Source organism: Vulpes vulpes, chromosome 3 (assembly GCF_048418805.1).
Source record: "Vulpes vulpes isolate BD-2025 chromosome 3, VulVul3, whole genome shotgun sequence".
NCBI lineage: Eukaryota > Metazoa > Chordata > Mammalia > Carnivora > Canidae > Vulpes > Vulpes vulpes.
Window position 1 is genome coordinate 125,904,283 of NC_132782.1, and position 24,299 is coordinate 125,928,581.

A 24,299-nucleotide genomic window follows, 5' to 3' on the forward strand; every position below is an offset into this window, starting at 1 on the left:
AATGTGGATAGACTGCTACATACAAATACATATATATCTATTTTTTTGATATAATACACTCTGAAGTTGGACTGATTAACACCAGTTTATTTGCCAAACTACTTTCATGTCACTTCTTTAGCCTCTAAACCTTTTATAGCTTTAATATATCTACTTCTGACAATAGGAACTAAGTGACAGACCAGCAATTTCCCAAACACAATACAACTCAAAATTTAAACCTCTCAAATTATAAATGTGCTGTGTTTCAAAAAGTATGTATGTATGTATGGACTTTTGTATGTGTATATATGTGTGTATACAATATTGTTTCAAACTGAAGATTTAGAATATGGGAAGCCTTTTACCAAATAAGGTTTTTATAAAGGTCATACACAGTGATTTGACTCTGAAATAGTTTCCAGAGCTTAGGATATGAATAATATGGTTAGAAAATTGTTTATTTGCATGAGAGCAGAAGTACTGTTGAAACCTTAACTGCCAAATTAAAAAAAAAAAAAACAACAACAGTAAATTACTGAGTAAAATGTTAAGTATTTATTTTCTGATATATGTATTTTGAAAGTCAGGCATGGAATAATACAAGTCTCATAAGAATAATCAAATCTATCAAGACTTTAAGGGGTATTTTTTATTTAAAAACTTTAGAGAGTAGTGGTACCTGAGTATAAGCCATAAGGCATAAGTTTTTAGTCACTGTGATGAATCAGTTCTGGGATTTACCTTTACTCTTTAGTAAGTTACTGACTCTCTTATTTTCTCCCTCTTTGGATGTGCAATAATAATAATACCTATCTCATTGGTATGAGGAAATAACAAAGCAAGATAAGGGTAAAGAAGGTGAAGGTAGGGAGAAGAGAGAAGACCAGGTAACTGTAGGGACCATGAGGCAAGAGTGGCCTCTTCTGATGTGGTACAGGAGAAGAAGCAAATGTATTTACATTAGATCCTTATACCCACAAAAGGGCATTAAAGAGAAATACCTCACATTTGACATATGTTTCAACTTTTAGACCTTATGTCTTTTATAACTGTCCAAAGTATACATAATTTGGGAGGTAGGGGTTGACATAAAACATCCATTGACTCAGAAAATATTTTTGAGTTCTTATTATGTCAGGTGCACAATCCTTGACCTTACGGAACTTATGATTTAGCAAGAAACACAAGTAAGCAAATATAATCAATTATGGAGTCTATGAAGTTTACAGGGTATGATGGAAATAAATAGTAGTGGGATCTAAATCACACTAGAATGAGTTAACGAATGTTTCCTAGTAGGAGTATGCCAATAAATCTCTGGCATGTTTGTGAAAGGGTAATGTGAGGAATAGTTTATGGTAAAGTGGGGCTTAGGACTTCTCTTGCTGACTAAGATGGCATAATAAGGACTGAATTTACTCCTCTGATGAGAGAAGACAGAAGGACAGAAAGAAAAGAAGGAAGGGAAGGGATGGAAAGGGAAAGGATGGAGGGAGGGAGGGAGGGAGGGAGGGAGGGAGGGAGGGAGGGAGAGAGAGAGAGAAAAGAAAAGAAAAAATATATGAAATATATTTTTCAAGACCATGAACATCAGGCAAAAAAGGACAAGAGAGACGTGATAAAAACAATCTGAGCCCTATGATTACCCTACTGTTATGGGCAGAATTGTGTCCCCAAAACTCATTTGTTGAAGTGCATTCTGAGATACTTCAAAATTCATTTGTTGAAGTACCACAGAATGTGTAAGTATTTGGATATAAGGCCTTTAAAGAGGTGATTCATTTGAAATAGGGCTGTTAAAACAGGCCCTAATCCAATCTGACTAGTAGCCTTATAAGAGGAAATTGGTTATATAAGGAGACTACAGGAATGACAGCAGAGAGAAAAGATGATATGAGGACATAGGGAGAAGGCTGCCATCTGCAAAGTCAAGAAGAAAGGTCTCAGAAGAAACCAAGAAGCTAAGCCTGCCAACACCTTGATTTTGGGCACCTAAACTCCAGAACTGTAAAAAAAAATAATTTTTTGTTGCTTAAGTCACTCAGTTTGTAGTATTTTGTTATGGCAGCCCTAGCAGACTAATACACCAATTTATTGCCTTAAGAGATTTTCCAAGCCATGGTTGAAGAAGGTGAATTTTGATGTATCCAAGCAGACTCCCTGGGTTGAAGAGATGCAGCTAAGAGTCTACAGAAAAGTAATGCAGGAGAGTTCATAGAGCATAGCACCAGAGAAGAAAGAGTGGAGAGAGAGCACTCTGGAGATCTGTGGAGGTCTGCCTAGGGAATTCAATGGAGTCCTGCTTAGTACATGCATGTAGAAAAATACTTGAGGCCTGGAAAAAGAAGCCACCAGTTAGGATTAGAGTGAACAGTGCCCATGTTCTTCCCAGGGCCAGGAATAGTACAGGGTTCCACCAAAGAGATGGGAAAAATCTCATAATTCATGAGTTACTGGGTAGAATACAAAAAAGGGTCTTTCCTCAATACTGGGAAATAATTTGCCCTATACTAAAAGCTGCTCAAGTACCACCTAAAAAATCTTAAAAGTAAGACCTTAAAGGATCAAATTGTGTCCAAGCAACTTAATTAACTGCTATAGGAATACAGAAATATTCACCACGCAACAAAATTCAGAATACATGGCATCTAATTAAGGTTACCAGGATAAAAAGCAAAAAAATATGACGCATAATGAGAAAAAAATCAACCAAGTGAAATTTATATACAATGGAATATTACTCAGCCATAAAAAAGAGTGAAATCTTGCCATTTGTAATGATGTGGATATAGCTAGAGAGTATGATGCTAAGTGAAATAAGTCAGTAAGAGAAAGACAAATACTGTATGATTTCACTCATATGTGGGATTTAAGGAACAAAACAAATGAATGTTGGGCAGGGGAAAAAAAGACAAACCAAAAACCAGACTCTAACTATAAAGAACAAACTGATTGTTACTGGAGAGAGGAGGTGGGCAGGGGATGGGCTAAATGGGTGATGGGGATTAAGAAGGGCACTTGTGATGAGCACTGGGTATTGTATGTAAGTGATGAATTACTACATTTTTTTTTTTTTTAATTTATGATAGTCACAGAGAGAGAGAGAGAGGCAGAGACACAGGCAGAGGGAGAAGCAGGCTCCATGCACCGGGATCCCAATGTGGGATTCGATCCCGGGTCTCCAGGATTGCGCCCTGGGCCAAAGGCAGGTGCTAAACCGCTGCGCCACCCAGGGATCCCCTGAATTACTACATTCTATACCAGACACCAATACTACACTGCATGTTAACTATTTGGAATTTAAATAAAAATTTGGAGAAAAAAAAAAGAAACTGACCCAGAATTAACAAAGATGCTAGATTTAGAGACATGGACATTCCAAGTTATTATAAAACTGTCCTAGATGTTCCAAGAGTTAAGTAGAGGCATGGAATAAATGAAGAATACACACAAATTGGACTTCCAGAGATGAAAATTACTGGGTGAGATGAAAAAATAGAATGAATGGAATTAATAATGTATAAGACCAATGCAGAAGAAAAAGATTTGTGAACATAAAGGTATACGAATGGAAAGTATCTAAAAGAAGACACACAAAGAAAAAAGATCAATGAGAAAGAAGAGAAAAAAGCATCAGTGAGTCAGAGGACACAGCTTGCAGTAGTATAATATACTTGTAATTAGCGTCGCTGAAAAGGTGGGGTGCACAAAATCTTTTGAAAATATTAAGGCCAAAATTTTCCCAAATTTTATAAATTATAGACCCACAAATCCAAGAAACCTAACAAACCCTAAACATAAGAAACAACATGAGAAAGAATGCATCAAGCCACTTTTTATAACCAAATCACTCAAAATCGATAAGGATCATCTTTAAAGACAGAGAAAAATGATAATCTTAGAGACAAAAGAAGGAAACAGAGGCTGAGTATTTCTCATCCAAAATACTGGAAGCGAGAAGATAGCAGAGGAACATTTTTACGGTAGCGAAAGAAAAAATACTGTCAAGATACAGGATGCTATGTCTCGCAAAAATACCCTTCAAAAACAAAGGTGGAATAAAGATATTTTCTGACATACAAAAGCTATAGAGTTTATCACCAACAGACCACACCACAAGAAATGTTTTTAAAAAAGAAAAATTCCATCAAACAAAAAGAAAATGAGACCAGAGAGAAAAATATGAATCCATTCAAAGGAATGAAGAACACAGGGCATGGCAGTGATATGGAAACATGTGTATTTTATTACTTAAATGTATTTAAAATATAGTTATTGAATTTGTTAATTATTATTAATAATAGTAACAAGATTTTTTGAGACTTATAATACATGTACAAATCAAATACATGACAAAAGAGCAGAGAGACCAGGAAAAGAGAACAGAAGAATACAATTGTAGGTTCTTTTTTTTTTTTTTTAAGATTTTATTTATTTATTCTTGAGAAACACACAGAGAGAGGCAGAGACACAGGCAGAGGGAGAAGCAGGGTCCATGCAGGGAGCCCGATGTGGGACTCGATACCGGGTCTCCAGGATCAGGCCCTGGGCTGAAGGCAGCGGTAAACCGCTGAGCCACCCGGGCTGCCCTGATTGTAGGTTCTTATATGATAGATGAAGTGGTGTGATATTACTTGAAGGTAGACTATGGGAAGATTAAACGACCCGCAATAAACCCCAAAATAACCACTAGAAAAATAAAAGGTATGTCCAATATACCAACAAAAGATGTAAAACGAAATCATACAAAATGGTCTATTATCCAAAAGAAGGTATAAAGAAGAAAATGGGAGCAAAGAGCAGATAGAATAAAAAACAAATAGCAAAATAACAAACTCAAACCAAGCCATATCAATATCAATAATCAATTTCAATGTCAATAAGCTTAATACTCCAACAAGACAAAGATATTTCTATTCAATAAAAAAACGAGACCTATCTATATTCCACTTATAAGAAATACACTATAAATATAAAGACACAAATACATTTAAATTAAAAGGGTTAAAAAATACATACTATGTAATGCATGTCAAAAGAAAGCAAGATATACTAATATCTAATAATATAATAATAATATATATTATAATATTATAATATTATAATTATTATAATATAAGCTATATTAGATAAAACAGATTTTAGAACAAAGATTATCATCAAAAATAAAGGTTATTTCATAACGATTAAGGCATCAATTCATCTAAAGGGCATAATTTAAAATATTTATATATATAATGGGAGAGGTTTAAAATACATGAAACAAAAACTGATAGAAATGTAAGGAGAAAGCCAAATTCACCATTATGATTGATTTTGGTATGCCTCTTTCACAAGAATTGATAGAATATGTGGACAGAAAACCAGCAGTGATGTAGAAAACTGGAACACTATTATCAATCAAGTTGACCTAATTGATATCTATACAAAGGAAAATACACATTTATTCTTGTATGCACATACAACACTGACCAAAATAGACCATATTCCAGGCTACAAAAGAAGTCTCAGTAAATTTTAAAAGAGACAAGTCACATAAGTTTGATCCCTGAACACAATGGAATTAAATTAGAAATCAGTAAGAGAGAGATATCTGAAAAATCTCCAAATATTTGAAATCTTAACAGGAAAATTACATATATAATACCTCCCATGTCAAAGAAGAAATCAGAAGGAAATTTAGAAAGTACTTTGAACTGAATGAAAATAAAAACATGGCATATAAAAAAATTTTGGGATCACGAAAGCAGTACATAGAAACAAGTTTAAAGCACTAAATGTCTATTAGAAAAGAAAGGTTCGCGATGAATACTAGGTGATGTATGGAAGTGTTGAATCATTATATTGCACATCTGAAACTAATATAATACTGTCTGCTAAAAAAAATACTGTCTGCTAACCAATTGAAACTAAAACAAAAACTAAAAAAAAGAAGAAGAAAAATCTTAAATAAATGATTAGCTTCCATCCTAAAAACAAACAAATAAATAAAACAAATTAAACTCCCAGACTAGGGAGAGCTAAAAGGAAGAAGAAAGAAAGAAAGAAAGAAGAAAGAACGAAAGAAAGAAAGAAAGAAAGAAAGAAAGAAAGAAAGAAAGAAAGAAAGAAAGAAAACTGAAAAGATCAGAGTGAATCAATGAAAGATTAATAAAAGTGATAATCATTAACCAGACCTAAAAGAAGAGATGACACAAATTTACAGCTGTGAGGAATGAGAAATACGACATCAGTATCCAGATCCTACTGAAGGAAATAAAGGAACATTAAGAAAAACTTTATACCAATACACTGACAACTTAAATAAAATTTCCCTGAAAGACACAAACTATGCAAATTCAATAGATATAGACAGAAGAAATAGATAACCCAATGAATTTGAATTTGTTGTTAAATATCTTCCACAAAGAAAACTCTAGGCCCAATGGCCATTACTGGTGAATTTTATCAAACATTTAAGGAAGAAATCATATTAATTCTACACAAACTCTACCAGAAAGTTGAAGACATAGAAATGCTTTCCAATGTGCCAAAACCAAAGACAGTGTAAGAGAAGAAAATTACAAACCAGTATTTCTCATAAACACTGATACAAAAATTCTAAATAAAATTGTGGCAAATCCAGCAATCTGTAGAAAGAATTATTCATCATGGCCAAAAGGGGTTTATCCCAGGAATGTAGGATTGGATTAACATTCAAATTTTGGTCAATATTAACTGTATTAAATGCAGTATCTTCTCAATAGACACAGAAAGGGCATTTATCAAATTATAATGTCCATTTCTGTTTTTTAAAAACTGTCAGCAAATTAGGAATTGAAGAGAGTTCCTACAACCTGAGGAAGAACACCTACAAAAGACCTAAAGTGAACAGCACAGGCAGACATGCATTAAATATTAGCTGTCATTAGCATTTTATCTCTTTTCAATTCCAAGGGAAATAAAGAAAGGAAAACTCAACTTTACATATACTCAAAAATCTCCTTCACGAAATTTTGAATATCTAACAAATCAGGAAATAGAAAAATACCAAAATACAAATCTCTTTACGTCTCTAGCTACAGTATCTACAAAACAAGGAAAGTTATTAACCGGGACTGGTGGCCCAATAGAGAGCAGACTTTGCATTTGGGAAGAGCCCTGTTTCCCTAGCGAACCTCATTTCTACTGGAGCCGTCTGGCCTCCTCTGCAAATCCACACAATTCTGCTATCTGGTAACCCTGCAGGGCAGCCCAAAGCTATTACTGCTTTCAGGAGATATCACATCTTTTTGATAACTCTGCCAAACTATCATTTGAATAAACTTCTGAAGTCCTCAAGGTAAAATTCAAACTGTAATTCTGAGCAGTCTATTCTATTTAGAATTCCTGTCAAATAAGTGATCCAAATTACACGGCAAAGACGGCATTAATTCTCCCGCAAAGAAACTTCTATTGTCATATTCTGCTTCAACTATGGTAGCTTAATAAACATGTAAGGAAGATATTCAGTAGACATCCATGCTGATTAGTGTTGTGAATTAACATTTTCATTTTGCAACTAAGTCCCAAATGGGACGGTGAAATTTAGTAAAAAAGACAAATTAGCCACAGAACTCTTTACCAGCTATCATACTTTGGGAAGAAAAACAATTTATGTATTTTTGAAATAGGAGTTCTAGAATGTTACCATAGAAAAACAGAAAAAAACACGACACCTGCAATATATATCAATATGAATACTTGCTCAGGCATTGAAATGGTTGCTTTAGTACATATTACCTTCATGTTACCACCTTACAATGACTGCTATGTATCTTATTTCACAGATGAGAAGGTTGAAGCACAAATGGTTAAGTACGTCTGTGATATTACAAATCTGGTAAGTAGTACAGCCCGTGTTTATTCATCAGCAAATGGAAAGTAACTCATCTCCTAAAAGACCACCAGGATATACTTAATAAGTTACTGGGCCATCAAGATGAGATACCTTCCTTTTACATACTGGAAAAAGGACAATTTTGGAAAGAGACATGGGTAAGAAAATGCATGACTGCAGGAGGCATTAAGCTGAAAAAGTTTTAGGAAGTGTACATACGCAGGCTGAATGTTAGAAATTGATTCCCTAAATACCTCTTGGAAATTCTTTATGTATTTCCAGGATCACACACACTCTTTGAAGTGGACCTAAGTACTCAGCAAATGCAGGCGATTATACAGTAGGATTGTATTGACGACACATACAAACATGCTGGTCATCACAAAAAATGCGGTCTTCAATCTGAATATTAATTAATTGGCACCCTGGTTTCTATTGCTCTCTAGGTTCTGAACTAAGTTCAGCACCTGATGCTACCAGACCTCTTTTGGAATTTTGATAGATTTTCTTGTAAGTAAATACATCAGCTGTCCCCTCCTGCCAATATTTAATAATAACCTGTTACCTATTTGCACAATTATCTAATTAATGCAAATAAATCTATTTTAAAATAATAAGAGATAATACCTAAAACTCTTTTAAAAACCTCTTTTCTCTTTTGCTTGTTTTTAAAGTATGAAAAACCAAGTAAAGATTCAAGAAATGGATTGTTTATATCACATATTTAAGCAATTTAGTTCAGTATTTGCTGTGTACGGGACTGTGATAATTGGAGGAGATAAAGAGTCATCAAAACAGTAGCAACACAATCTCAAAATCTAGTATGAGACTTGCTCATAACTGTAAATCATGTTTTTTTAAAAGACACTTCTGTTATTTGGCTTCTCATTGCTTTCTATCAAGGAATTGATTTTTTTTTCCACTTTTAAATCATTACAATTATGAAGCAAGCTAATATCTATTAAAATTATATATTCGCAGTACTGTCAGCCTGACCGTTACCAGTACCCAGCCTCTCATTCTAGTTTTAGGTTCTCATATCACCAGAGGATCAACAACAGGCTGTTAGTTGAATAGTGTGTTATAATCTTCCACACTATCATTTTCTTTGATACAACAATACTTTGAAAAAATCAAGGAATTGCATCTTTTAGTTAAGAAAACTGTGTCTATAGATATCAGTACTCTTTTTTTTTTTCTACTGCCTTCTGTGCCTCACTGCAGTAAAGTGAGCCAATAAATATGCTGTACATGCTACTAGGCAGGATGCTGGGTGACCAAAAAGTAAATTGATCACAAATCCTCATTAATTGAGACTCCAGTGCACGCTTTCCCTAGGTGGCTCCTGTTTGTAGCCCAAGGCCAAAAACTGTAGCTTCTCTTTGAAGGGCAGGAGTGAAAAACAAAGCTGTACAGTTAGGAAGGTGAGCCAGAGCTGGGGGAGACAGATCCAGCAGGTAAACAAAGGCCTTTTTGTTCCTATGCACATGCTTAACGATTTCTCAAATGCACAGAATGTTTAGAAAATAGGTTTTAATTCCAAAGCCAGTTTTAAAAGTAAATCTGTTGCTACTTCAACAAAGGTGGTAATGAGAATTCGCCCTCAGAAAAGATTAAATATCTCTTCAGGTCCTGTAAGTGTGTAGTAATCCTACAAGCAGATGTGACTAAGTTTTCCAGAGAATGAATGATACAACACAGCTTCCAATGAAAGCTTGCATGTTTAAGATAATCAGTATTTTTTAACCTGGTAGGATATGAAGGAGTTCTGTCCTACAGTGTGACTTCGGACAAATATCTTCACTGCTCTGGGCTTGTTTAATCAATCATAAAGTAAGGGGCTTGGATTGTGTATGTCCAGTAACTGTGATCCTAGAACTAGGAAGTGAATGCTTCCAGGGGCTAACGGTAGCTAACAAGAGGTTGGGAAATGAGATCACACACAATTTATAAATCTACCTTGCTCTACTTGGCTTGACACAGTATGGAAATGCATCAAACATAAAATTTTACCTCTTTCCTCAGTATTTGATATTTACAAGATAATTATCACTATAAATAAATTCCAAAGAGATGATTCATAAATTAATGAAAAATATTTTCAATTACTACTACTGCTGCTCCATTGATAATCTACCTTTACTGAAACCTTATTATGTGCTAGGCACCAAGCTAAGGATATCACATATATTTTTATCTATCTATCTATCTATCTATCTATCTATCTATCTATCTATCTATCAGCTTTGAAACTTATTTCCTACATTGGCAATTCCAGGCTCAAGTACAGTAAACTGGCTTGAGGAATAACCTGCAGGAGACTCCTAGGAGGATGTTTATGAGTATAAAAGTTTCAAAATCATTTAATTTTAGTGACTTATAGTGAATATTAAATTTTACTTCTAGGAATTTTCTTTCATCTTTCCTTATTCCATTCCATATATGCATACACATGCACATAGAGACACATTTTAGTACCCAAACAAGGGGTGCCTGGTGGCTTGGCTCAGTTGGTTAAGCGTCTGCCTTCGGCTCAGGTCATGATCCCAGGGTCCTGGGATTGAGTCCCACATCGGGCTCCCTGCTCCGTGGGGAGCCTGCTTCTCCCTCTCCCTCTGCCTGCCACTTCCCTGCTTGGGCTCACTCTCTCTGTCAAAGAAATAAACAAAATCTTAAAAAAAAATACCCAAACAAATCTGTGATGTACTATTATTTTCAGCAATTTACAAAGGATACTGAGGCTCACCAAAAGAAAGTCTTCAAAGTCTTTCAGCTCTAAGTTGTGCCTGTTCAAAGCCATGCTCTTAGCCAACATGGGATGTCAATATAAAGTTTGGTGTTTCCATCAGTCATCCTACTATCCTGTTTGTGGAACAGCTAGTAGAAAATTTAGTTTCATCCATATTATCACATAAATCAAATTAATAAAATATTATTTATATATTCCTATAATAGCATAAAATAACTATAGGGATCCCTGGGTGGCGCAGCGGTTTAGCGCCTGCCTTTGGCCCAGGGCGCGGTCCTGGAGACCCGGGATCGAGTCCTACGTCGGGCTCCCGGTGCATGGGGCCTGCTTGTGTCTCTGGCTCTCTCTCTCTCTCTCTCACTGTGTGCCTATCGTAAATAAATAAAATTAAAAAAAATCAATGACTTCCCTTTAAAAAAATAAATAAATAAATAAATAAAATAACTATAAACTTGCCTAAAACAATAACAATGAAACCTATCATTATGAAATGTGATAAAAGCCAAACTTTACCATGTACTTATAATTGTATGTCTTTTAAAAAATTAGAAGTGAAAAATATGACTGAGTGTCCTCTAATTATTTTAATGCTCTCTCAAGTGATCTTGGGCATAAATGACATCATCTCATTTGAGGAAACACTGAAGCTCACAGATGTAAACATCTCTGCACTAGGCCCATTTCACTGCAAAATAAATTACATTATAAAAATTATAGATCATACCTAAAATGAAGGTAATGGGATGTGTAACATTACAGTAATAGCTTTTTACCACCTAAACCTAAGATTCCAAACAGTATTGAAAACTTGCAGGAACTGCATATTTTAAATTGTGAATGTAATCAATCCAGAAAGAAATTAGAGACTATGTTGCTAGAGGAAAGCAACTTCCATTATCTTGTAATAGCTCAAAGTTGCTCATTATATTTCATTTTTGGAAAAGTCTAAATTCAGCCTCTAAGAATCATCTGCCAATTTATAATTTTAGAACTATCAACAACTTTAAAATAACAGAATTTGCATATTTTTCTAAAAATTACTTTAACATATCTCTCAAGAAGATAAGTAATAAGCTTGATTTATAAATCCTGCAAATACTTAAAAAGACTAACAGTTAATGCAAAAGGACTCATTAGCTACAAACGCCATCTTGTGGTCCATGCTTTTACTATTTTGTCGTATTAGTCTGTATCTCTAACTCAAGATCTGCTAAAGATAGAACCCTAGATACAATGTATTCCCTTTCTCTTATTTTTACACATGGAAAAAGTCTAATGAACCGGAAATCTTTAGAGGAAGAATTAATACAGGAACTAAAATCTGAATTCAAATCTTTCCAACTCATACTTTTCTATACCTTACCATCATTGTTTTTGACTGATAATACACATAATGTCCAGTTTAGTACTACACTTCAAACACCAAGCTTTTCTGTGTTTGTTTAACCACATCTTGAAAGTACAGCAAACTATAAAGAATAGCACCTTTGAATTACTGAAAAATTATCAAGATAGAGCTATGAAGTTTTACTGCATTATTTTAAAGCATTTCATACATGTCTTCTAATTTTATTCTCCTAAAGATTTACGAGGGGGATGTCTCGGGTGGCTCAGCAGCTGAGCATCTGTCTTTGGCTCCGGTCATGATCCTGGGGTCCAGGATCGAGTCCCACATGGGGCTCCCTTGAGGAGCCTGCTTCTCCCTCTGCCTGTGTCTCTGCCTCTCTCTGTGTGTCTCATGAATAAATAAATAAAATCTTAAAAAAAAGAAAGATTTATGAGGGCAGTGTGTGGATAAGGGGGGAGGGGGATTATCAATACCTCTACTGACAGATTAGAAAATTGGGTTAGAGAAGACATGACTAAGATTTTACAATTAGCTAGTGGCAAGCATCCTGATATTCAAGTTTAATTTTTTCATTAGTAAATCCACCTTTTTTTCTTCAAGATGTTATATCAGGCAGTGTGTACATGTGCCCGTGTCTTAAATCCCTTTCTCCTTTTCTTTATAGGAATTACCATATTTATTGGCCTGTAGAATGCAATCATCATTTATGAAGCACAATAAGATGAATGTTCTTGATTCGGAAACTAGATACTTTTGAAATTATAAATATGTAATCTATTCAAATCCGTGATTAGCTTAACAGAAAAATTTATCTGATCCAAAGGAAGGGAAAGAGGCACATACAGTTTATGATCTAGTGTAACTGTCCTTTTCATACCTAAATTTAACTTCATTTGTATAGATAATTGAGAAATAATATCACAGAATATGAGATTAATGAGAATATTTTTAAGAGAGGTTTTTAAAGAAAACAGAAACCTGAAAGACAAAAACCTTCAAGACTTATATGAAACCTAATAAAAGACGTACATGGTTATGTGAAAACATGAGCTGTAGCTATGGCTTTTGAATGTACAATTCAGAATCGAAATGAACACTTAATAAAACAACAGGACACAGATGACCCTTGAATGACACAGGTTTGAACTACATGAGTCTACTTATCTGCAGATTTTTTACAGGATAGCACTGTAAATATATTTTCTCTTCCTTCCGATTTTCTTAATAACATTTTCTTTTCTTTAGCTTCCTTTAGTGTAAGAATACAGAATATAATACATATAACATGCACAACATGTGTTGACTATTTTACTGATAAGGCTTCTGGTGAACAGAAGGTTATTAGCAATTAAGTTTTTGGGGAATCAAAATTTGTACACAGATTTTCAGTTGCACAAGGGGTTGGCTCCTCTACCCCCCACAGTGGTTACATAATTACTTTGGAATTCTAAAAATGACAATTGATTTCAAGGTTTCCTTAGAAGTAAATAAAAATCACATTCTGTTGCATTTAAGCTTAATTTTCTAATTGACTGTATTTTATATATTTGCATGATACTTAAATTTTAGGTAGATTATAAATTTTTAAATGGAAAGTACACTATGTTAAGCGTAAGAGATAAACAGACTCTTAGAAAATAGATGGAACATTAGAGCCGTGTTTCTCAAACTACTGAGGTGAAGAACACAACTTTTTCTTTCAATCTCCAAGGATCATTAAGTGGTCCTACTGAGCGTGACTACTCTGCAGCTGCATGCCACATGAGTCACCACAAAATCTGAACAATACTGGCCAATATTTAATTAGCCAATACTTAATCAGGAAAACAAGTTTAATCATCCACTTGTATGTCATGGTGATGGTTAATTGCTGTAGAAGATGTTAATTGATTACTTTCAACTTTTGACTTATCTTGTTATGAATCTGTAATAAACAACTTATGGACTGGACATCAGTCCACACTTTAGAATTACTTTAGAGATTGACATAATTACCCAAGGTTTCTCAAATTGTGTTCCATGACGTGCTAATCCTGCAAGAAGAAATGCTGATCTAGTCAAGGAAATTATACCTTCAGATTCACAAACCATATAAGCACGTAAAATACACTAAGAACTCTTTTAACTTTATTTAATCCAAATTTCTTTGACCACAGAACTTTTTCTTTCAAAAGCGTCACTCATTAACATTACAAAACACTGATTTTCTATAAAATGCATTAAGAGGCTCTAGTACAGACAGAATTACTGATTTATATTATTCAACAATTGCTTAAAAATTTCCAGTGGCAAGGAATTTATGTCTTTACAATGCAATTTAATATAATTTAGAAAATTATAACACATAGGAAATAATTTTGTTGCATGTGAGTTCAAATTACATAATTTCCAAGAGCTGGTTTTAGATCTATTAACTGAAGCAAAGATAAAACATGTAATCCTTCTTCCATGACTGCCCTCCAAATATCTTTCTTCTTTTCCAATTTTTTGAATGAAGATGCATTTCTAAGACCATTAGCATCATAACCTTATCCTGATTACATCTTAGTTTGTCAATGTTACTTTCAAAATGCATCATTAGGACTGAATTCAGTATTTTGAATAGCTAGTAAAGGATGTAGATAATTACTTTGCTCTATTTTTTTTTTAGTCAGAAGTTGTCTTCTAGCATAACAAGACTGTAACTGTAACTCTCATAAAACTTAAATTTTGAATAGAGCAAATTTCAATGTGGTCACCAAGATAAAAACCTAGTGAACTAAATGAGTTGACCTCTAAAAAGTATACTATCATTTCACATGCTGAAGATCATTTCATTGCAAAATAATTTGGTTTGAGTACAAAGGCTCCTTTGGAAAAAAACTAGTTAGAGGTAGATTTACGACTTGGAATATGAAAGCAGGGCCCTGTCATCACTGTGGTGGATAATATTTACCTTCTTATTTGTAATAGTAGGGGAACATTCACCTGTATCACTAAAACCATGTATCAAATTATTGAGGTATAAGTTCAAAAGGTAGTTGGCTAGAATAGAGCAGTCTTTTCAGCCAAGTAGAACTGCAATTTACTCTAAGAGCTCATAGTTACCAAAACTTCAGATAGATAGTTTTACAATAAAGGTCCAAGTGAAGATCAAAAGCCTCACATTTCTATTAGTTCCCTGTCTTTCCTAAAGAATATTTGTTTATTCCATAAGCAGCTTCTGTGAGCAAATAAATCTAAGACATCCAACAAAGGTGAACAGGTTTTCTTCCTAAAGAGTTTCTTGGGAATGTAAAGGTGCTAAGGTGCATTGTCGACCTTCTCCAATAAAATGAAGCAGTATAACCTAGATGGAAAGCACTTGGCTATTCAACTGTCATAACCAATGATAGCCAAAGTAAAATCAATGCAAATAAATGACTGTTGATCAACTATGCCCCCAAATATACAACAGTTACAGATCCAGAGAACTATACACAGGGACTTCCTCTGATACTTGCAATAGTTGATTTTAAAAAGTTACTTACAAACTGTCTTTAACCTAGTTTTCCCTCAGGTCAGATTCTTACATCTTCACTTATCCAAGAATCCTGGTATAATCTATCAAGCTGAGAAGGGAGCTTCCTGGCCTCTGTGGTAGCTAATCTCCAAGGATGCCCCTCCCACAACTGACAATAGAGAACTATAACAGCGTCCCATGAACATTCTAAGCAGGTTTTCACTGATGATTTTATTTCCATATTCAATGGGGAAGCCGCTAATCAAACAGTAAGAATATGAAGTTTTTACATCTTAGGATAACACAAAGTTATTCATCTGTTTTCCTTGCTGGGATCATTATTACTGTGTACCTTTAGATTCTGTTTAAAATAGGAACTGATTGCTCACCAAAAAGTGATTTCCATGGCATAAATAGTAAAAAGAAAGACAAGGTGAATCATCAAATAATCAGCTGTATTGGTTTCTATACTAAAAATATAAAAGGAAAGGAATGCCATTTAATAGTAGGAAGATGAAAACTCAGTGTTTTCTTTTTGAGGATAACCATCCCTAAATGAATTGGATGGTCCACAGAAAAGTGGTATGATGTGGCCTGCATTTGCTACTCCAGACATTCAGGTCCCCCAGTGAATGACTTCCACTAAGTAAGAAAGTAGATAATGTGGGCACAAGAATGTAATGGGTTGAAAATTTTAACTGGTATAAAAATGTTTAGGCTGATTAAAAATCTCAGCATCTTAGACTCTCAAAGATGGGTATGTTTGCTTTCCAGGAAATCTAGTCTACACACAATGGGAATCTATCCAAGACTGGGGTCTACATAATGTAGTTCTGAAACATTCTTCAAAGAGTTTCAAAGATATATACTCTTCTGACGGGCTGTTTTAGCACCATCAAGAAATCTGTCTTCTGGGATCCCTGGGTGGCACAGTGGTTTAGCGCCTGCCTTTGGCCCAGGGCATGATCCTGGAGACCCGGGATCGAATCCCACGTCGGGCTCCCGGTGCATGGAGCCTGCTTCTCCCTCTGCCTGTGTCTCTGCCTCTCTCTCTCTCTCTCTCTCTCTCTCTCTCTGTGTGTGTGACTATCATAAATAAATAAATTTTAAAAAATTAAAAAAAAAATTTTAAAGAAATCTGTCTTCTTGGGTCCTAGGGATCAGGTCAGGTACCAGCTTTAGTAAATGGTATGAGGCATGAATATAAAAAGAAAAGTCCCCTGACATGAATTCAAAAATCCTTGTCTGAGGTAACTGAATTACTCCCAGCTATAGCCAACTTCTTTGTTCTTATGATCAGGTAATTGAGACATTAACTTTAAAGAAAGTATTTGTTTACTTGGTTTCATCCTAAGAGACTGTCAATATAAAAAATAAATGGTTCAATATAGACCATTTATTATGCCTCTGTCCCAACATGTCAAAAACTACCTGTCATTCCTTGGGACCAAAATAATTAAATAAACTCTCTCTGGGTAGATCCTCTGGCACTCCCACTCTCCTCTCTATAAGGAAGGGTGTTCACAAAGACTTAAGGAGTTATTATGTGACTGTATATGGGATATATAAGAAATTACAGAGGTTAACTATTTTGGAAATAGGTGTCACTGTTCCCGTATTCCCCCAAAATTTCTCGAAGCAAATTTTAGTATTTACCTAGGAAAGAAAAGCAGTCCGCATTTCTCCTGGGTGAGCAGAAGTCTGCTGATCTTCCTGACATAAGCCAGTTTAGAATTAAGGGCTATAAGTTACAGGCTTTGTAAGCACTGCTTTTGAGTTGGTAAAGGAAGGGCTTTTGCATTGCTCACTGGAAAAAAGAATATAGTCAGACTTCTCTTTTTGTGGCAATGGATAGCTGCAGTTTTATTATCCCTTCAAATATACTGGATTTTAGTTACCTTTTTATTTAGACTTGCCTAAATCTTTCAACTTATATTTTCATTCTCCTTGATAGAGACAACAGGACTTCCCCAAACCTCACTTCTTCCTGAAATGTGCCTCCTGACACCGTTTTCTCTGTCTTCATCTTTGACTGTATCCCTCTTTTTGGATCTTTGCCTTTCATAATCCATGCAGCACAGGTCATATCTGATTCTTTAGCTGCTTCACTTTTAGTTTTTAGAATTGTTCATTCTTCTTATGTCATATTCTCTTTTTGAGTCTGTGACTTTGAAATTAAAACTAAATTTTCTGTGACTTTTTAAAACTCACATTACTATAATCTAGGGAATATGACTGAAAATGGGCAACCCTGAATTTGAAAAGGATACTTTCTCTCCAGGTTTCTATCATATTATATAACATTTCCCTTTTTGGGATGGAATTAAGACCAGGGAAGCTATTCCCCCTCAGTGTTCTTTTAATTCATGCAGATGAGCACAGAGACCATAATTTATATGATTCCCAGTTTTCAAAAGAAGAAAGAAATTTTGGACAGAAATCTAAACGCCACCCAGAATCCTGCTTGTCTGGCAGTTTTATAATCATAAAAAATCATTATCAATATAGATTAAACTCTTAATGTCACAATGCTTGAGAGCTATATTTATCTGGATCAAGGCGTTTTAAGTTTACAAAATTTACAACACATTCCAAACTGTTGTGCCTCACTGATTTTAAAACAATCAACTCTTGGGATCCCTGGGTGGCGCAGCGGTTTAGCGCCTGGCTTTGGCCCAGGGCGCGATCCTGGAGACCCGGGATCGAGTCCCACGTCGGGCTCCCGGTGCATGGAGCCTGCTTCTCCCTCTGCCTGTGTCTCTGCCTCTCTCCCTCTCTCAATCTGTGACTATCATAAATAAATAAATAAATAAATAAATAAATAAATAAATAAATAAAACTAAAACAATCAATTCTTTCACCGGAATTTATTTTACCATTTCCCCAACATAACAAGGAGTACATTTTTAAATAAATACAAGTGTACCTGAAGAACTTCTAGGGTGTTCAATGCTTATCCATCCATTACTTTGTAGAACGATTACCTATCTATCTATCTATCTATCTATCTATCGTCTTTTTTTAAAATTCTCTAATTGTTAAGGGGTCCATAAATAGCTACACTTGTATTTTAGGAAAACAGTAGCTGTATTATTCATCTGGCTGTATGATATCCTTTTGCAATGATTTTTTTCTTTCTTCATTCATTTTCCAGCAAAAGGCCTATGCTATAATCATTTTTTTGTTTCCTACACTTCCATGTTGACACATGTATTTCTATTATTCAGTAGTGATACAACCCTTCAATTAAATCTGTTCACTACAATTCAGGTAAATACAACTAATGTAAATACTCTTTCAATAAAACAAAGCTGTAGTAATCAAGTGAAAAATACATATACTTGCTACTCTTCTCCAGTAAACTATTAAGGCCCTAATGGCAAGACTTAAAGTTTGAATTTGGATGCTCCAGAGGACTTAGCACAAGATTTTGATGTTAACAGAATCTTAAATGATTTCACATGAGACAACTGACATTCTTAAAAATAAGATTGATATAATTTGAAATGAAATGACCTCTGACCTGGTTATTTCTTGAATTCTTATCCAGAAAGTTTTTACCGTCTAATGCTCATAATTACTTGTAATAGTATTATCTGTGAGAGCAAAAAAAATGTAATGTGTTATGTTAAGATGCATCATTATTGAGAAAAAGTAAGCAAATAAGAAATTTGGAGCTCAAAATAACATATCTACTATAATCATCATGATGCAAAATAAATAAGGAATCATGTTTTTATGCTGACACATTCAGAAAGGGTCATGTAGAAATCTTAAAATATTTTGATCTGAACAAAGCAAATGATTTTTCTATATTGGATTTAAATATGCCACTCTCTCTAAGAGAAAAGGTTACAGGCATTCTTTGTTTTTAATTTATATATTAGTGTACCTAGCTTTTGTTGTTGTTTTTAGTGTGCGTGTATGTTAATTTTATAACCACAAAAATAGGACTATTAAACAAGGACTTCCATACATTAATACTGTAAAGTAAACTGTGCAAAGGAACAAATTACATTACTTTAAGTATTACATTCACTTAAGTATTTTATTCACTTAACTATAAACTGCATTATTTGGCAAAAATTAACATTATGTGATCTTTTCATTGATATTAAAAGTGAATTTTCTAAGAGTATATTCTTTCAGTTTGTAACACTGACCAAGGATCACTTAGCCTTTCAAATCTCTCCACCACCATCATCATCACCATCAGCATAAATAACACATAAACAGAAACCGTTCTCGTGTTTTAGCATTCCTTCACATTTTATAAGGAAGTAATTTTCTTTGGTTATTTGAGTAGCAATATACTTTGAAATTACTCAACCCATGTTCAATTTGATTTTTTTGTTGTAGTGTTTTGTTAATTCTTGTTTTTAAAAATAAGTGAAATTTCTTTTTTTTTAAGATTTTTATTTATTTATTCATGAGAGATGAGAGACAGAAGGCAGAGACACAGGCAGAGAGAGAAGCAGGCTCCCTGCAGGGAGCCTGATGCAGGATTCGATCCCAGACCCCAGGATCATGCCCTGAGCCAAAGGCAGATGCTCAACCACTGAGCCACCTAGGTGCCCTGAAATTTATTTGTAATTATTCGTTATATAGGACAAAATGAAAATAATTTCATTTTATCCATATAGAGTTCACCTAGAGATATCTGTTTTTTATTTGGTGTCAACCATCTCCAAGTAAATTCACATATCTAAGTACTACATTTCAATATGACAATAGCTAGCTTCCGATAAAGACCCACGCCTCATACTTAAAATCTGATTTTCTTCTGTCACTTTGATATTTAACTTTTAAGTTATAAACAAGCTGTGACCATTTCATTTCATAAAACAAGTCCAAAGGCAAGTGTTTATATCCCAATTCATCTATCATACTAGGAACAAACCCCTTTGGGGATTTATATTTGCAAATGTTGATAAAAAAAAAGTATTTCCATAAGAATGTGATTAAATTAAAAAAGAAAATGGAAAGATTCTGGAACATTTTACTTCTCTGTATATCTAAGATATTCTGAAGTTAACAGATAACAGCAGACTGTTACTGTTTCAGGCCACACAGTCTGTGTGCTAATTAGGAAGCCTTGATTATTTAAGGGCTCCAACTTCCTGATTATGCTTGGACTGATATGGCAAATCAGTTAAAAGTTATTCACTTGGGAAAAAAACAACAAATAATTGAAACTGTAGGGTTCTTTTGAATTTAAAGAAAACTAATGATTACTTCAAAGTTATACATCTAAGATGTATTACACTCGATACATTTTTATGAACACTTAGAAATGTAATTCATTTGGAGGAAAGAGTTAAAAAACATACTGACATAAACTGCCGTGAAGAACAAAACTGGCAATATGGCACAGTGATACTAATTTAACTGTTTCTTAAAAAACAGTATTGTATATAGACTGAATTCAGTCTATAAGAATTACAAAAATACGAATTTATGTGACAGGTATAGTCAAAACCCAAACACTTCAGTTATAACTCAGTGGAACTGCTATGAACACTTTCCCTTAAAAAATAAAGTCCAAACTTAGAAAAAAAATTTCACAGATCCTATCATTTAAAGGAAAATACAGCCCATGCCTTTGTCATGTGATTTTTATACCCTAATATACTTCTGTTTTATAATCACAGTCACGTATAGTATATTGCATATTTCAATTTTTGAGGCATTTTCTTTTTTTTTTTTAAGTTTTTATTTATTTATTCATGAGAGACACACAGAGAGAGGCAGAGACACAGGCAGAGGGAGCATCAGGATCCATGCAGGAAGCCGGATGTGGGACTCAATCCCAGGACCCTGGGATCATGCCCTGAGCCAAAAGCAGATGTTCAACTACTGAGCCAGCCAGGTGCCCCTTAAGGTATGTTCTTATAAATTATTTTGCTGATTGTCATAACACTTCTGTAATATCAGAATGGACAGTACTAATGTAAAGGAGAGAGGAAGTTATTTTTGTGGATTTAAATAGTTAAGTGTTGGTCAATGTGCTTTATTCAATAAAATATTTTAAATCATTTCAAAATCTGAGACTTATGGGAAATTTCTTTGAGATATTTGAACTTAAGGTGGTTAACGCAGAATAAAAAAATTAAGGAGACGGGTGCCTGGGTTGGCTCAGTCAGTTAAGTGTCTGCCTTCGGCTCAGGTCATGATCCCGGGGTCCTGGGATGGAGCCTCATGTCTAGCTTTCTGCTCAGTGGGGAGTCTGCTTCTTCCTCTCCCTCAACCCCTTCCCATCTCTTGTGCTCCCCCTCTTTTTGCTCTCTTAAATAAATAAAAATCTTAAAAAAAAAAAAAAAAGTTAAGGTGAGAGAGAGAATGATCTTTTCAATCACTTGCATTTCCAGGCCACTGCCACTAAATCCCTCTGTCAGTTCACATCTGTCTGGTGCTGCAACAGTTCCCTAACTATCAGGTCTCATCATATCCAGTTTTGTTGCATTCTGACCCATAAAAGCCCAAGTGACCTTTCTAAAGGTAAGTCTAATAGATAATGTCATTTCCCTGCTGAAAACTCTTCAATGGTCTCTACTATTTCCCTTAGGATGAAAAATAAAAGACTTCTATGATAAAGCACTCTTTAGCCCAGTGGGGTTCAGGACACATGGCAGCAAATTATGGCACCTGGCCATATTGAATATTTTAAGCTGAAGGAGTTTGAGATTATGGCAGAGGCAGGAAGATCACTTCAACTTTACATAACCCTCATTTTCCATAACCTGATAAAACCCTCATATGGGACTACCTGGGTGGCTTGGTGGCAGATGCCTTTGGCTCTGGTCATGATCTGGGGTCCTGGGAGGGAGTCCTGAATCAGGTTCCCCATGGGGAGCCTGCTTCTCCCTCTGCCTATGTTTCAGCCTCTCACTGTGTGTCTCTCATGAATAAATAAAATCTTAAAAAAATAAAAATAAAAAAAAACCACTCATATGAAAGGTCCTTATATCCAGGGGAATGGAATGTCCTTATCAAAGGAAAGGAACAAGTAGGCCTTGTTAAGTTTCCCCAGTTTATTATACTGACCTCATACTTCTTAATCTACCATAATGCTCTATGACTGCCCACCCTTCATCAAACCTAGCATAAAATACTTGGGTCTGTTGCTTCTAGACACTATGTCCTTAGGAAAGCTGTAAGTTCTCGGGGAACTTACATTAAATCAATTTGTGTGCATTTCTCCTGTCAATTTATCTTTCTCATTTCAATTTTCAGACCTAGCCAGGGACCCTAAGAGAGTTCAGGAAAACTTTTTCCTCCCATACAAAAACCTCGTTTTTCAGTTCAATACTACCTCTGTTTCTCCAACCTCCAAAAAAGAACCTCAACTATTTGAACATGTTCTCTCACTTCTGGGATTTTCTGCATGTATTTTCTCTGACTGGAACTCTTTCCCACATCTTTATCCGCCTACCTTTATTCATCATTCAGGCCTCAGCTTAAACAACATCCTCTGCAGAACATTTCTCATTCCTTCCAGATTAGGTTAGATGCCTTTGTAATATCTTTCTATGCTAGAACGTATTATACTTTATTATAATCTTTTGTATTAATTGTCTGTTCTCCTTGGTGACTGTGACTGCATGAGAAAGGCACTGTATTTGTCTTTCATGCTGTGGTCCCTCCAGGGCCCAGCACAGCATCTGCTGGAAGTAAGGGCTTAAGAAACTCGTTAAATGAAAATATCATTATCAGTTAATCTTTGAAAATATACAATATTTTATAGTATTAAACTGACATGCACTACTAGACCACAAAGCATAGAATAATATTCTTAATGTACCGGTTCCATATAGTCATTAATTCAGCCAGAGATAAGGTTTAAGATACGTTTAAAATGTACCTCCTAGGAACAGTATGTTTAGGATATGGTAGATTTAAAAAAAAAGAAGTGGTAGTATAAAATTCATTTAAAATAATAACTACCTCAGGGAACTGTCAGTTGCAAAAAAATAAAAAATAAAAAAACCATCATTTGAAAAGCAAAATGATGACTAGGTTCTATCTCGAACTTCAGAAAAAAAAAAAAAGCTGAACTAAACTAAACTGAACTTAAAAAAAAAAAAAAAAAGGAATAGCATGCTTTTTTGTTGAGGTTTTGAATGGCAAGGTAGAAATGGCAGGGACACAGGATCCAGAACCCGATTTGATTTTCTGCTCATTCAAACCTCTGGTCCTGTTCTCATGCTGGAAACCCTTTATAACATAAGAAAGGGGGAGGAAGAGGAAATAAGACAGGAGGATCAGTAGGAAGCATTACCAGGTGCTTTTGAAAAATTCAAATCCTTCCAAAACAAGAAACTGTAGGGAAAACAAACAAAACAAAATGGTGTCATATTTCTTTCTCACATCAAGGCTCAAATTAGGCACTTGGGGCATGCTGCGTAAGAAGGAAGACTTTCATCCTTCCTCCACATAAACACATTTGTTTCGGTGGGTGGGTTCAGCATTACTCTATTAACTGGCAACTCCACTGGCACTGAGCCACCAAGGAGGCTTTTGAATGTGACACTTGCTTCCTTAATAGACTCTTTCATCAAGGGACAGATAGAAAGTAAAAGAGAGGATAACTTTCATAACATGAAGCAATATCACATATCACTAATTACCTGTTCATAATAGTGGATATTCTCCTCAGCCATATCTGTAAATGCTGACTTGATATCATTTTGCATATTGTGTTTCCATCTTTCCCAATCTGCTTTCAGGGCATTATTAGCACATTCCACTTTATCTTCAAGTTTTCCAATCTCTTCTGTAAGCTGAATTAGATCACAAAGAGAGATGCATTGATCAATGTATTCTCGCCACTAAATGAATTTATCAAATCTAAGCCAAACATTATATCAAAACAGCTTAAGTA

At 34.8% G+C, this 24,299-nt stretch overlaps 1 protein-coding gene across 7 annotated transcripts in view; it reads right to left on the reverse strand.

Moving 5' to 3' along the window:
• Positions 1 to 24,299, reverse strand: part of SNX7 (sorting nexin 7) — a 152,848-nt gene that overhangs the window by 60,583 nt on the left and 67,966 nt on the right. For 3 of the 7 annotated variants that reach the window (XR_003234695.2, XM_072754534.1, XM_072754536.1), the window contains one exon: positions 24,046 to 24,198. Coding sequence is in view for 6 of the 7 variants with exons in the window: in XM_072754534.1 (XP_072610635.1) it covers positions 24,046 to 24,198 (153 nt within the window). In the remaining variant the exon portion in view is untranslated. Of the gene's footprint in view, positions 1 to 14,042; positions 18,207 to 18,941; positions 19,015 to 23,135; positions 23,633 to 24,045; positions 24,199 to 24,299 lie in introns of those variants that run through there. The other 4 variants (XM_072754532.1, XM_072754537.1, XM_072754535.1 and 1 more) reach the window with 3 other exon arrangements.